Source organism: Manacus candei, unplaced genomic scaffold (genome assembly GCF_025592945.1).
Source record: "Manacus candei isolate 608988 ecotype Guabito, Panama unplaced genomic scaffold, ASM2559294v1 h1tg000011l, whole genome shotgun sequence".
Taxonomy (NCBI): domain Eukaryota; kingdom Metazoa; phylum Chordata; class Aves; order Passeriformes; family Pipridae; genus Manacus; species Manacus candei.
In genome coordinates, this window is record NW_026138059.1 from 10260207 (window position 1) to 10273517 (window position 13311).

At 40.4% G+C, this 13311-nt stretch overlaps 1 protein-coding gene across 2 annotated transcripts in view; it reads left to right on the forward strand.

Moving 5' to 3' along the window:
• The first annotated feature begins 36 nt into the window (after positions 1-36).
• The window catches only part of DLGAP2 (DLG associated protein 2), a 455335-nt gene continuing 442060 nt past the window's right edge, over positions 37-13311 (forward strand). Inside the window, exon 1 of one of the 2 annotated variants that reach the window (XM_051778092.1) lies at positions 37-181. In XM_051778092.1, coding sequence (XP_051634052.1) covers positions 164-181 — 18 coding nt within the window. In that variant the 5' untranslated portion in view covers positions 37-163. The remainder of the gene's footprint in view (positions 182-13311) is intronic. The other variant, XM_051778093.1, reaches the window with a different exon arrangement.

Sequence of the window (13311 nt, forward strand, 5' to 3'; positions counted from 1 at the left end):
GCGCGGGGAGCGGCGCGCGGCGGGCGGGCGGGCGGCGCGCGGCGGCCCCGGCGGGTGAGCGGCGCCGGGGGGACGCTGGGCGCGCGCCGCGGCTCCCGCTGCCGGCGCCTCCTCAGCCCCGACCCGCCGCAGCCCGCACCCGCCGCGTTAATAATGCACTAGAATGTCAGCGCTGAGAAAGGTAGGGAGGGAGGGGACCGGACGGGAAGGGAAGGGAAGGGGCCGCCGTCGGGGCGGCGGGCGCGCCGGGCTGCCCGCGGGGCGCCTCCGCCCAGGCAGCGGCGGGAGCCGGGGGTGCGGGTGCCGCGGGTCCGCGCGGGCACCGCCACCGTCGGGCACGGGAGCCCGGGCGGCGGGGCGAGGGCGCGCCGGCCGCGCCGTCGGTGGGGCTGTCATCCCCCTCCCCGGTGCTTTCCGGCGACGCGCTGGCCGGGCGGGGGTCGCCGTGGCGGGTGGGGGTCTCGCCTCGGCACAGCCCGGGCAGGACGGCTGCGCGGCGGGGTGCCCGGTGTCGGAGCGGGGGGGACGGGGGAGGGACGGCGAACGGACCCTCCGTGCGGCCGGTCTGGCGAGGGGGGCGGCGGGACCGGGGATGCCGCCCGGGGAACCGCAGTACCGGCGGCGATTTAAATTTTGGCAGCGCAGGATCCTCGGGACTGCCCCGCGAGGAGGAGTCGGGCAGCCGGGGCTGCCGGCGGACCGCCGCCCGCACCGCTCCCCCCTGTCCTTTCCCGGCCGCCGCGCCGGGGAGGGTGCGGGTACGTCGGAGGGGCCGCGCTGCTCCTCCCGGTTTGTCCCAGTGCTCCGAGGTGCGTCCCGCCCGTTCCCGCACGTCCGCCTCGCCGCGGTGCGGGGGGCTCGGCGCGGCTGGAGGAGCCCGCGGGCACGCAGCCCGAGCGCGGGGGTGGGCGCCGGGCGCATCTGCCGCGCTGCCCTCGGTCACAGGGGCGATCGCCGGTGGCTCTCGCCGAGGGGAGGGCAGGTTGGCTGAGCGTCTTCGCGGTCCTTTGAAACACCGTCTGCCGGAGAAATGAAAGGATGACCCCGCATCATACGGGAGCGCAGCGAGCCCCAGCCCGCCTCGCCTCCCGGAGCGGAACCGGCAAAGCCGCCACCTCGGGCGGGTGGTCCCCGCCGGCCCGGCCCGGTGCGATGCGGTGGGGCCGGTGCGGGTCGGTCCGGGGGAGGGGAGCGGGGAGAGCCCTCCAGCCAGCAGGAAGTGCAGAAAAGGGGCTTTCTCTTACGGCCCCGCTTTCTGTCGCCTTCGTAACCTAGTTCCTGCCGCTGCTGGTGCCCCAGTTCTACCAGCGGTGCCAGTGCTGTACAGCTTGGCGTTTAGCCATAAATCCGTATATAAGTGCTTCGGCCTCAACTTCCCTCAAACTTATGAAGGTTTCTAATTTGCAGTGACAATCTATTGCTTGTTTCCGACTGTGCTTCTTTACGGCACAGGCTTACACAGGCTTAATGTGCCTTGGGAGCAGGTGATAGTTGAATCTCTTCCAAATTAAAGCCCTGAGAAGGTGACCAAGTGTTCCTGTCACTCTAGGTGGTGTGAGCTCAAGAACAAGGCTGTGAAACTCAAGTGCCCTTCTCAGTGCTGGAGTGTTTGGTGACTATTTCTCTCTGCTTCAGGGTAGCATCACAAGCGGAGCACTATTTTCAACACTAGATACCTCTAGCCATTAAGGAGTAGATGACTGGAAGTGGGCATCCTGCGACAAGCAAGGGGCACCTCAATGTGACTGAGTGTAGATCCAAGTGCAGACGATAGAGAAATGTCGTGTGGGGTCTTAGTAACTGAATGCTTTTTACTCTGGGGTGTGTTAAGGGAGCATACTGGTTGTACTGGATGTTTTAAAAAGCAACTCTGGGATAGAGCAGGGGATGGTACTATTTTATAATGCAGATATGTTTGAGGTATCAGCCTTTCATGTTTGTGATTAGTTGCATTTTCATCTTTGTGTTTTATCTGGAAAACAGGTAAAATAGGAAAACCAGTAAGTTTTATATTTCTGTGCTTTCAGCAGTATAGCAATACTTTCAAGTCATTTCCAGATGGCTTGCACAAAACACCTTCTTTCAAAACTGCAAGTTTTAATTTTACTGTGTGTAGCTATTTTTACAGTGCCAACCAGATCTTATAATTTATATTTGAAAGGTTGTTCCCTCCCCCATCATTTTGCATGCTTTTCAAAATGTCTGGTATGTGGTTAAAATGGACTCAGAAAATGTTTAATAGTTTTATGAATTATAGTGTTATGCATCGGAGATTTAATTCTGAGTGCTTTAGGCAGACCCTCTGTGATCTGACATAATATTTCTAAGTTAAAGAATACATTTATTATGCCTTTGTTCAGTTACACATGAACTAAAAACTAGGATTATCAAATAAATTCATTGATTCTAATTTAGATTATTTTTAGCTTTTCATTTTAGTACTATAAAGTGCTATTTGCATTTAGTTACTCATATATCTATTTTGCACTAGAACAGTATAGGGCATACTTCTTTGTTAACTTTTTAGAATTTCTAGTCCCTCTGAAATGAATTCAAATTTCTGGTGCAAGTTGAAGTTACACAGAGTGAAGGCATAAGTCCTTTAAACTAGCATTAAACAACCAGGAAACATAGACTGCTCTTGACAGAGGTGTTGAGGAGACTGTGTTTTGTCCATGTACCACATAAAACCACACAGTCAAATCCAAGACAAATCCAGGGTAATGTTCCTAATGACTTAATGGGATCGGGATTTCACATTTGTGTAGGTCAAAGTCCCACCAGTATTAATGGTGATACTGTTGGCAAGGCCAAGCTGTTGAAACAAAACGTTACCAAAGCAAGACAAAAATGTCAAGGTCCATTATGGCAAACTAGAAATTATATTCTAAATGAATTTCAGTATGTGAAGCAAGTTACTTCAATAGTAATTGGTAGATGTGATGGGATAAATGTATCCCTGAATACAAAATTCATACCTCATCCTGAGGAAAGCTTGGATATTCAGGTTCCACTGTGACTCAATGCCAGGCACTGTCCTGCCCAGGGAGTACCCCCCGCAAGCTCTCCTGAACATTGCGTGTCCTGGTCCAGTCAGCATGTCACACTTACAAAAGGGTTCTAATAGCAGATGTTCTAATAGGAAATATTCATAGACACAGTCTGGATGACTGAATTTCAGCTTGATTGTGAGCTTTGCCTGTCTAAATTACAGACAATGGAGTAATTATTGGAATACTTTTTGTATGCCTTAACAAAGATGGTAAAATGTTATTTTACACGTACCTTTGGCAAGAACTTTTTTCCTATTTGTAATTACACATAGTCAAAGCAATTTTCTTGTATATCTGTGATAATCTATGAGAAGTTTTAATAGTAAAAGGAACATAACCCCTAAAATAACCCCCCGTTTTTTTATGAGGTATACCTTTGGGGGCCCTTTGAATCTGCAACAAAGAAAAACAGCTGCTTTGGTTCTAATCCATGAAAAAGACAAGTCTTATTTGCTGCTACAGTTAATCAGTACAGTGAATTTGTTTATCTAGCCATGCATGGTGAACAAGAGGATCACTAATGCAGAAAGTTAGTGTTAGTCTATCAAGACCTTCAGTTCTTAGAAATGTGTTATATGGGCTTCATATAAAATCTTGTTGATTTGAAAATGTTCTGTTTGCTAAATGGGTAGTTTTGTTTTTATAGCTACAGTAAAAAAATTATATACATATTAGTTCAGTTTGCCTTGAGAAAATTCATAGTCATCCACGAACCATATGGCTTTCTTACCTCTAGTAAAGAAATAGCTCTTTGCATGGCAGATACAGTATGTCAACAGCTATAATCAAATATAAGTAGCAGTGGGCATGGATGAATCAGAATCTGTTTTAAAGCAGACCTGTTGGAGACCACGACTTCTCATATTTCAGTCCGTATATATCTCCATTATAGAATTATATTTCCCGGAACAGATTATAGTTCACCACATCTACTTTCTGTTGGAGAGGCCAAAATGATTCATTAAAGTAAAATAAGTACTCTTCCCATGATATTTATTTAGGAAATGTCAAGTAGCAGTTTATTCATTTAGTACATGCTCAGTTATGATGAGAGGATGGAAATCATTGCAGTTAGACTTCTCAATCAGTGTTTCCACGCATGCATATATATTTGGTCTCACTTTGCTTTTATCTGTTTCTCACTGTACTTTCTTAAATACTTCTTTTGTGCATAAAATTTACTTATCTTCCTTGCATTTTCATTCCACATTTGTCACATTTCTCTGTCCTTGCTAGTTTTGAAAATGATCAGCAAATAGCTTCCAATATGGCATTGGCCTTAAGCCCTCTAAATTTTTTTCTGGTTCTATAAGTATGTATTCTTATGATCTAAAAAGACTTTCCACTTTTGATAGTAAAAATACATCAGCAGTTAGCAGACATACATGAGGTATACCACAGATGAAGACTTTCATCTCACAAAGGGAATCAGTGTCTGTTATCTTCAGTAGATGCTGCAACCACTGTGTGTAGATAAAGTAGATAAATTGACAGTAATGGAACATGTCAAAAATATGATCAAATACATACATAACTCCAACAAGACAGAAATCAGTAGTTTAGAGATTCAGACTGTACATATGCACAAATAGCAGAAAGAGCTGAAGTATAAACCAGGGCTTTCTATATCTCCCTGTCTTGGGTCCTTCATAGCTGCTTCTTCTCCACTCAAAATCCTTCCACCACTCTCAATTTTGCATCTTCCATCTTAAATATTCTCTTTAAAAAGTGAATTTGTTATGTCAGAGGAAAGAAGAGCATCTTAGGGTTGTCAGATTGACCTGAGCTCAGTCTGAACACAAAAAGTTCTTGCAAGTCAAAGTTTATTCTAGGAAATGTAAAATCTTAATAATGATGTTGAAAGCGGTTAGGAAAGTGTAAAACTAAGACACACAAAGTTAGGGAGAAATTGAACACCATTCTTGTGTAGTGGTCATTTAAGGTGTTTCTGATACATATTTCATCTTGGAAGCTGAGAGGCTGCTCAAGCTGTGTTCAGCCTCTGAAGTGCTGCCTTTCAGAGGGAACAGCTCCTCTGCATTGCCCTGGAGGGGCAGCAGGTCAGTACTGAGAATAACAATTCAAAATATTTTTTATTATCTCTCTTCTTTAATTTAGGGGATACTGTATTTTCAATAATCCCTAAGGTGTGGGGAGAATGCAAATTAATTGTTTAAGCTTGTCCAGAATCTAATTTCCCTTAGCATGCCAGGTTTTTCTAATGCATTGATTTCCTACATGAAATTTATTTTTCTGCACTGGAGGTCAACTGCATTAGTTTCCTCTGATTCTTTGCTTCTTGACAGTATGACTTGTAATGTGAAACTTTTAAATACCTTAATAATGTTATGCAAATTAGATACCATAAGATATCTCCAAAGTCTCCAGCAATTCTCCTTCTTTCGTAACTGGATAGACTGGTGACTTTTCATAGAAAACATACACGATATTATTAATGATGCAGATAATCAACTTAGCCTTAACCTTAAAGGAAACTTTGTCCAAACCATTTCACTCTTTTGTGTCATTTTTAGAGCTCATGCAGCTGCAGAAATATAGAAGAAGGCTATTGTATTATTCTGTGCTTTATTGGCAATGAGGAGTAGAACGAACTTCCCAGCTTTCACACCTGCCTTCCAGTTTCACAAGTAGCCTATAAAAATAACCTGAACAAATCGCTTCAATTGCCACAAGTGGGAGGTTATTTTTTAACCTCTTTTTTCCCCCCCTGAATGGCAGACAGTAGTGAGAGAATCTCAAGTAGTTACTACTCCTTTTATTTCTTATAAGAATAAAACCCAGAGGATCTTCCACCTTCACTTCCTTATTGATTTACGACTTAATGAGTCATTGGGATGTAAAACTACAGAGCATAAACGCTCTTATCCTATCGAATTTGTCTAAACAGAGTCCAAGTAAGATAAAAGACAACACTTTTGCTTCATTCATGCAGAGTGAAAGTCTTTCCAAAGAGCATCAGTATAAGGCGACCTTTATCCTCTGTGCAACAGCAGATTTCACTTAAATGAACAAATATATTCTTTAGTTTTAGAGTTTGATAACAATTATCTTCCCTGATGAGCAGAAAGGAGGACAAAGCTTGCTTTTATTCCTTTGATTTACTTCCCTTGATAGTGCAGCATTTCAAATCCTGCGTAGTTGAAGCTACAAGAAGAATCTGGGCCTTTTTTGATGCTAGAAAAGGAGATGAAAAAGCACAACCAAATGTCTTGAAAAGAGTGTGTCTGTCTGAATTCTTTTTCATACCTTTAACCAGGCTTCCTCATGATAATGCAACGTAGAGGTAATAGTATGTAGACTTAATAATGTTAATTTTTTTTAATTGGGCTGTGAAAACCATCACAGCAAGAACATGTTGTGTATCAGTAAGAACTATTAATATCCTCTAGCTGGGAAGATGATGGGCTCCCATTCGTAAGAATGACATGAACTTCACCTTCCCTCTGGAGGAGACTTCAAGCCCTTCTGATGTTTTCAGCCCTTTCTGGCTGCAGGACATGAAACTGGTCTTTTCTTTGATGGCAACTTGTGGCTTTGTTATGCAGCATCTGGCCTGGTTTTTGGCTATTTTGGGATTATCCATGCCATAATGTTTTACTTAAAGGCAAGAAATTAAAAAAATATGATTAAGTGTTCCTGTTATTCATTTTATGCAGATAATTTCATTTTTATTTGAGTCCAAGGTTTTGATCTCATTCATTTGAGGGTCTGTTTACAAATAGTGTCATTTAGGAATAGCTACTATAACTTGTATTTATACCACAAATGTCCAAAATTAGTTTTCAGAGCTAGATAACTTACTGGATTTAAGAGAATACCTTCAATATTTAAGAGAATAATTTTAAAATAACTATAATGATTTTTTTCTTAGTAGCTTAACAGAAATTTAAATTTATTATTTTCCTTTCTGCAATCCAAATGGATAAACAGGATTGCTGGGTTTTTTCCCCTCAGTTTTAGTAGATTGAGAAATCAAAATGTTACACATAGGCTAGGCATAACTCCTTCACAACACAGTTTATTTAAACTGCAATTTACTACAGTTTGTAGACCAGAGCAATTTTGTCACAAGGTCCTGCAGTTTATAGAATTATATGCAGAAAAGGCTGCAAATATGAAAATGCAGCATTACTTTTGCTTCCAGTCCTGAAACACATTGAATTCTTAGAGTCTCCCATGTCCATACATGTCAGCTTTTATTCATTATGCAAGAGGTGAGTATAGCAAGTGAAGTATTCCAAAAGAAATTATTTTTATGAAGTTGAAAAGGGATGCAATTAGTTGTGATATTGTGTAGTGGTAGATTTGATAGCAGTTTTCTTAAATGGTAATTTGTAATGTACTACTCAAAAATCTTAACATTAATGACACTTCTAAAGGCAAAAACTTGTCTCAGTTTTCAGCCTCATTCCTCCTTTAGTAAAGTGATGCATTCTTATATTGTGCTGACCTTTCTCACAAAAACTTGAACTATCTACACTGCAAGGTTTCAACTGTAATGAGATTTAGAAAGTTATGTATTCCTTTATGAATTCAAAGGCACATAGTGACCTTTAAAAATAAGGAAATAGATGACCAAAGTATTACAATAGATCTAAATAGTTAAATTAATTATTTTGAAGTTATGTTATTTTTCTTTTCAAATTCAGAACTGATAGATTAATTTTGGATGCGTACCAAAGTTTTTCTCTTTCTCCCCTCTATAAATGTTTCTCTACAGCTAAAATAACTTGTTAAAGGTTAGGGAAATAAGTCAAACTATTCTTATGACCACCAATAAAATACCTCTTATAGTAATGTGTGTTCATTCCTGAGGTCATTTATAGTGCACTTAATGTTCTTTTATATTGTTTCATTTTGAGTTATCTTTTTTATGTACATTTTTTTCTTAATTATTGTATTTCAAAATGCCTTTTTTCTTTATGGCGCTTTTTGATACTGTGTATTCCTTAGTAAATGTCTCATCTGATTTATTAATATTTTTAACATGTACTGTGCTTTTGATTTAGAGCAGGGTGGAAGTCATTCCAATGCTCTTTGTCATGGATAAGTTATGCAGCACACTTCGTTTGCTAACCAGTGTCAGGTCTCTGATCAATTCCCTGGAATACTTCGATTTCTTTCTACTTTCCAAAATTGCTGTTCTAAAAATGATGCAGAAAAAGCAAAATATGAAGCTGAGAAGCGCAGTGTATGCCACACAGGCTGTAGAATAATGCTTTGATCAATAAAACAGAAAAGTTTCTTCTATATAACTAACACATTCAGATGGCATTCTCATTCAAGAGCTTTCCTGGCATCTGTTTGTGAGTAACCTTCTATTTAGTTGCACTCCCAAGTAATGTAATAAATTTTATTTTTCTTTTAATATTTCTAGAAAGATAACAAATGCCTTTTCCAGACTTCCTTTAATACAATATTTTCTCTGCATTAATTAAATTCTTTAAACTGCATTCCATTATTTTAAAATCTTCGTGATATGCTTCCTAACTTGATGGAATCTTGTTTAAAATGTTCTGACAAACGTCCATTTGTTACTTCACAGCATGTACATGGACACTGAAACTTAACAAACTAGTGTGATGCCTGAGAATCACAAGAATGTGTGAAGCCTTACATTCTGGTTACAGCCTGGAAATGAAATGTAACATTTTGCTTCACTGCTTGAATAATCAGTGCTCTAGGTACAGCTTGCTGTGTTAACATTTGTGTTTTCCTGCAATTCATAACACAGTCTATCAGCTGAAGAGTGAGCAGACACAGGAGCAAGCCCAGGTTAACACTGGAAAAAAGGGAGAGTGTTGTGGAGGGGTTTAGGGAAGCATGTGATACTGCTTGGCACCAGAAGAAAAGGAGACAAATAATCAGGGATATAGATGCAAGTGTCTGAAAATAATAGTGAAGAGATCCTAATGGGGCAGTACAGGGGATGACTATTTTGGCTGTCTCGTTCCAGTTACATGTAAGAGGCAGGAACAAGCTGCATAACATCTCTTTCCTGAGGCATCATGCACATTTCGTGAACTGCATCATGCAAGATTAACAGGCTTAAATGTTTTCATATGTACAAGATAAAATTGCACAGACTAGAGATAAACAGACATCAGCATTGAATAATGCATCTTGATATGTAAAAATGTGTAGAAGGGGCTCAGCTGATACAAGGTAGCTACCAGGCTCTGTTTGTACTGTTCTTTGCTTGGAAAAAAGATTGCCCATAAAATAGGGTAACTAAAGAAGATGTTTACTGCAAGAAAAAAATACTAATTTCAGTTGCATAATTTGACATAATTATGAATAAAATTTGCCTCTCTTTTTCAACATCTTTCATGTGGCTGGTCCAAGGTACCATAAAGAAGTATCTTAATCGTTATTACACTGAAATTTGCCACAAAAACTGTGTTCCTTTTGACCAATGGAATAAATTTTTCTTATGTTTCTGATTTTAGAGCACAAGAAGCAAAGTATTCTTGGCAGCCAGGCTCTTCCTGTGTGAATTTGCTTCTGAAAGACATCAATGTGATTATTAGTCTTGCTGCTTTCTTTTTTTTTTTTTTAGCAAAACATAAAAACTTGCAGCCTTGTCCACCCTTTGTAAATATGTCCAGCTTTTGTAATCACTACCACTGGTGAAATATCATCTGAAAGATTTGCAAGAACTACAAAAATAAACAACAATATATATGCATGGAAGATGTCTCTATTAGGAAGGAATGATGGGTATTCTGAAATATTCTTCCATAAAAACTTCTCAGTGCATTTCCTTTAAAACTATACTTTCATGTATCCATGAAAATTTACTTGAACTGTCCAGTACTACTGTTTCTTTGGCTGTGGCTATTAATCCTGTGTAGTTTGATCTAGAGGATTTCCTGATATTCTTTTTAATTGATTGATTTTTCATGTATTGTTTTAACACAAATCTGTTTCAACCTATATACCTTCTAGAAAAATTGATTGTATATATAAGCAACAACTTATGATTACACCCAAGCATTTATATATGTTCCACAAAGGAGAATGGAGAAAGAGGTAAGATTGCAGACCAAACAGTAACTTTTCAACATCTTTAGTATCCTTAGATTTCACAGAAATTTTAAGAGTAATTTAAATATTTCCACTGGAAAAAAAAAAAAAAGCTAAAAGAAGTGATTAAAGTATAATAAAACAAAAAAAGTAGAAAGTCAGAAGATAATATAGAATTTATGATACTGAGCAATAGTGAATTAGTATTCATATAGTCATTATGAAAATGAGACTAATTGCCTGTGTGCAAATTTAAGCTGTTAGTTGCTCAGACTTCAGCTTATTTGTATCTAGGTTTCACAAATTAGTGTACTTCCTGGTGAAAACCAGCCATCTGATATATTGGAAATGTTTTAATTCATCTGTTTGAGCTATGATTGATCAAGAAAGGTTTTGCTACTGAACTCAGACCCAGTTTTTAGGTGCCAGCTGGTAAAGCCATCCCTAAGCACACACCTTGCTGTAAGCAGGGTTTTAGGTTTTAGCATCACATTTTCAGTTCTTTTCACTGTAGCCTTCCACAGAAGGAGTGACTTAAATGTATTAACTCTTTGAGCAAAATGTGCTTAAAAAAAAAAAATCACCCAATTTTGAAAGAGCTAGTATGACCATTTTCAAGTCTCAAAGATCAAAAACTGCCTACAAGAAAAGCTGTATTTTTGGCTTCTCTGTGTTGTTTATGAGCAAATAATCCATGTTCCAATTTTTTTTGTAATGGAAAACTAGAAAACAACATTTTCTTTCTGTTCTTGCTTCTGTCAGAAAAGTAGCCAAATGCCCCGGGATACTGGGCTGGGACATATGCTTTACTGATGGCTGAAGAGAGAGCATCACCAAGTTATTTTCCCCAGATTTTGCAGTCTCCTTTGTTTGAAAGTCTCCCCTTCCATCAGTGACCACTGGAGGTGTGCCAGGTGCCTGAGACCAGCAGAACACCCCATGGGATGCCATAGCAGCACTTGCCCTGCCTCTGAATTGCTGGGGAACATTATCTCCTTTGGGGCTTGTGGCCAACTGTAAATTGCCTGCAAGAGGGCAAATCCATTTTTCTGTGATGTCAATGAGTTGTCCATCTCTCTGAACTTACTGTGAGCTGCTGCAGTCACTGGCATGATGGGAATTACTGGAGTATTTTGGACCATTCCTCTGCTGGCATCAGAGAAGCCTGAAGGATGTGCCTGGAAGGGAAGGGGCACTTGAAGATCTCTGCCTTCTCCATCCAAGATGATGTCTTCAGGCCATACTAATGCTGAGCAGCATATCACATTTTGCTATCAAATCACAATTACAAGCTTGAAGGCTTGTCCCCATGGCTGGGACACTGACCTCCCTGCAGGTTGCAGTGTTTGGGAAAAGCGCAGTCAGCAATCCTCTCTGCTCCTCTCCAGTAAAGACCGAGAAAGGGGACAGATTTAGTGTTTGTCCTGAACAGGGCTGCATGTGCTTTTCCATCATTTTTAGAAATTTCCTTTGGAAGAGCTGACAGTGCATGATCTATTTTAAATATGCTTCAGAAGATAAAATTATTTCTGGTCTAAGTGAAATCAATAAGCAGTTTTAAATATAAGATATGGTTTAAATAAGCTAAAAAATATCCAGTGACCCTCTGTATATATTGGATGTGTCAGGCCTGCTATGACAACCTTTATTAGCTAATTAATAGCCCCTTACTAAACAGCTTACTAAAACCAACAAACCTCACTCTGAAGTCCTTCAAAGGCATGAGTAGTAAAGGTGCAGGTGTGGTGTTGCCTGCTTTATCCTGGGGTACCTGTTCCTCAAAGTCCTGGACCTTGTTCTCTCTGGCTTCCTTGTATGCATCAGGAAGTTTTCCCAAGGCTGGTCTGTGTAGCCCATCACAAAGTCAGGTGCTGGTAAATCCCAGTTTACAACTTCCTTGTCTGTGCTGTTACAAACTCCTCTGTCCTGGCACTGCACGCCTGAGCTCCACACACACTGAGGTGTATAAAGTGACACTCCTGCTTTGCCTTGTGGAAATCACCTTTCCTCTGTCCCTGCTCTCACAGTCAAAGCTCTCAGAGTGGATTGGATATTCCAAACAGAGAAGCATTCTTAAGTTCCTTATAAAAATTAAAGTAGCTCTCCCATGCTAGCATTTTCCCCCTTAGTGCCCTCTCTTGGCTGTCTTCTTGCCTACCATTATAATTCTGATGTTGGTACTTTCATTTGCTATATTGCATATTTTCTGAAATAAATAAGAACATTGCTTACATTTGTGAATAATACTGGTCCCATATGTATGCTACTGGGAAGTGTTGCCTAGCAAATTCTGTGACTCCTGATGAAATATGTTAGTTCCTTTTCATAACTTACACTTGTTATTTCTCACAGTATTTGATATATTTTACATGCTTCTGTGATCCTGACTTTAAAGGAAAGTGAAGTGGTGGTCAAGTGGACTCATGTAGTCAGTTCTTTCTTTGAGACTTTTGTTTCTAGATATGAGGTTAAACTCATTAAATGTGCACATTGTAGCTGCCTCTATTGGGGCAGTAACTAGTGGTTACTGGAATTTCTTGGTTCCCTTGATGTGGTGAGTGGAGTGGAGTGGTGTGGACAGCCCTAAGGGGTGATGCAGTCTTGCCTTAAGGCAGGTTAGCTGCATCACACCTGGGAAGTGCTGCTTTTTTCAACACCAGAGCCTGGGATGACTGGCTCAGATGTGGATTTCTATCATAAAGGATGTATATCCAGGTATGGTGAATTCTGTCAGGGAAATCTGCAGGTAGCCTCCTTTTTCATACAGTCCAGTAGAATTTTGTTATACTGTTAAACAGGTCTTTGAAGAATGAACCTGTTGATTGTAGTTTCTCACTCATGCTAAAGATGCTTTTAAAATAAGCATTTGTGCATAAATACATCAGAAATAACTGATTTTTTATTAATGTAAGGCTGCAATTGAACCATCTATTCTCATACCTTGAGTTCTGCAGAAGGTCAAAAATTGTATCATAACACTGAATGAACTTTGAGTTGTATGTCCTCTCATGCACACTTTTTTTTTCATAGAAGAAGTCTGATTTAGCTGCACACAGGAGAAAGTCTTTTCTCTCTTTTTTTTTCTACTTTTTTTTTTATTTAAATCAATAGAGACATTTTTTACCAGATCTTCTGAAATGCTTATTGATTCTATTCCTTGCTCAGCAACAGGAGATTAAGAAAAAGCCTGGTTTCGAGCCTAATTGAAACA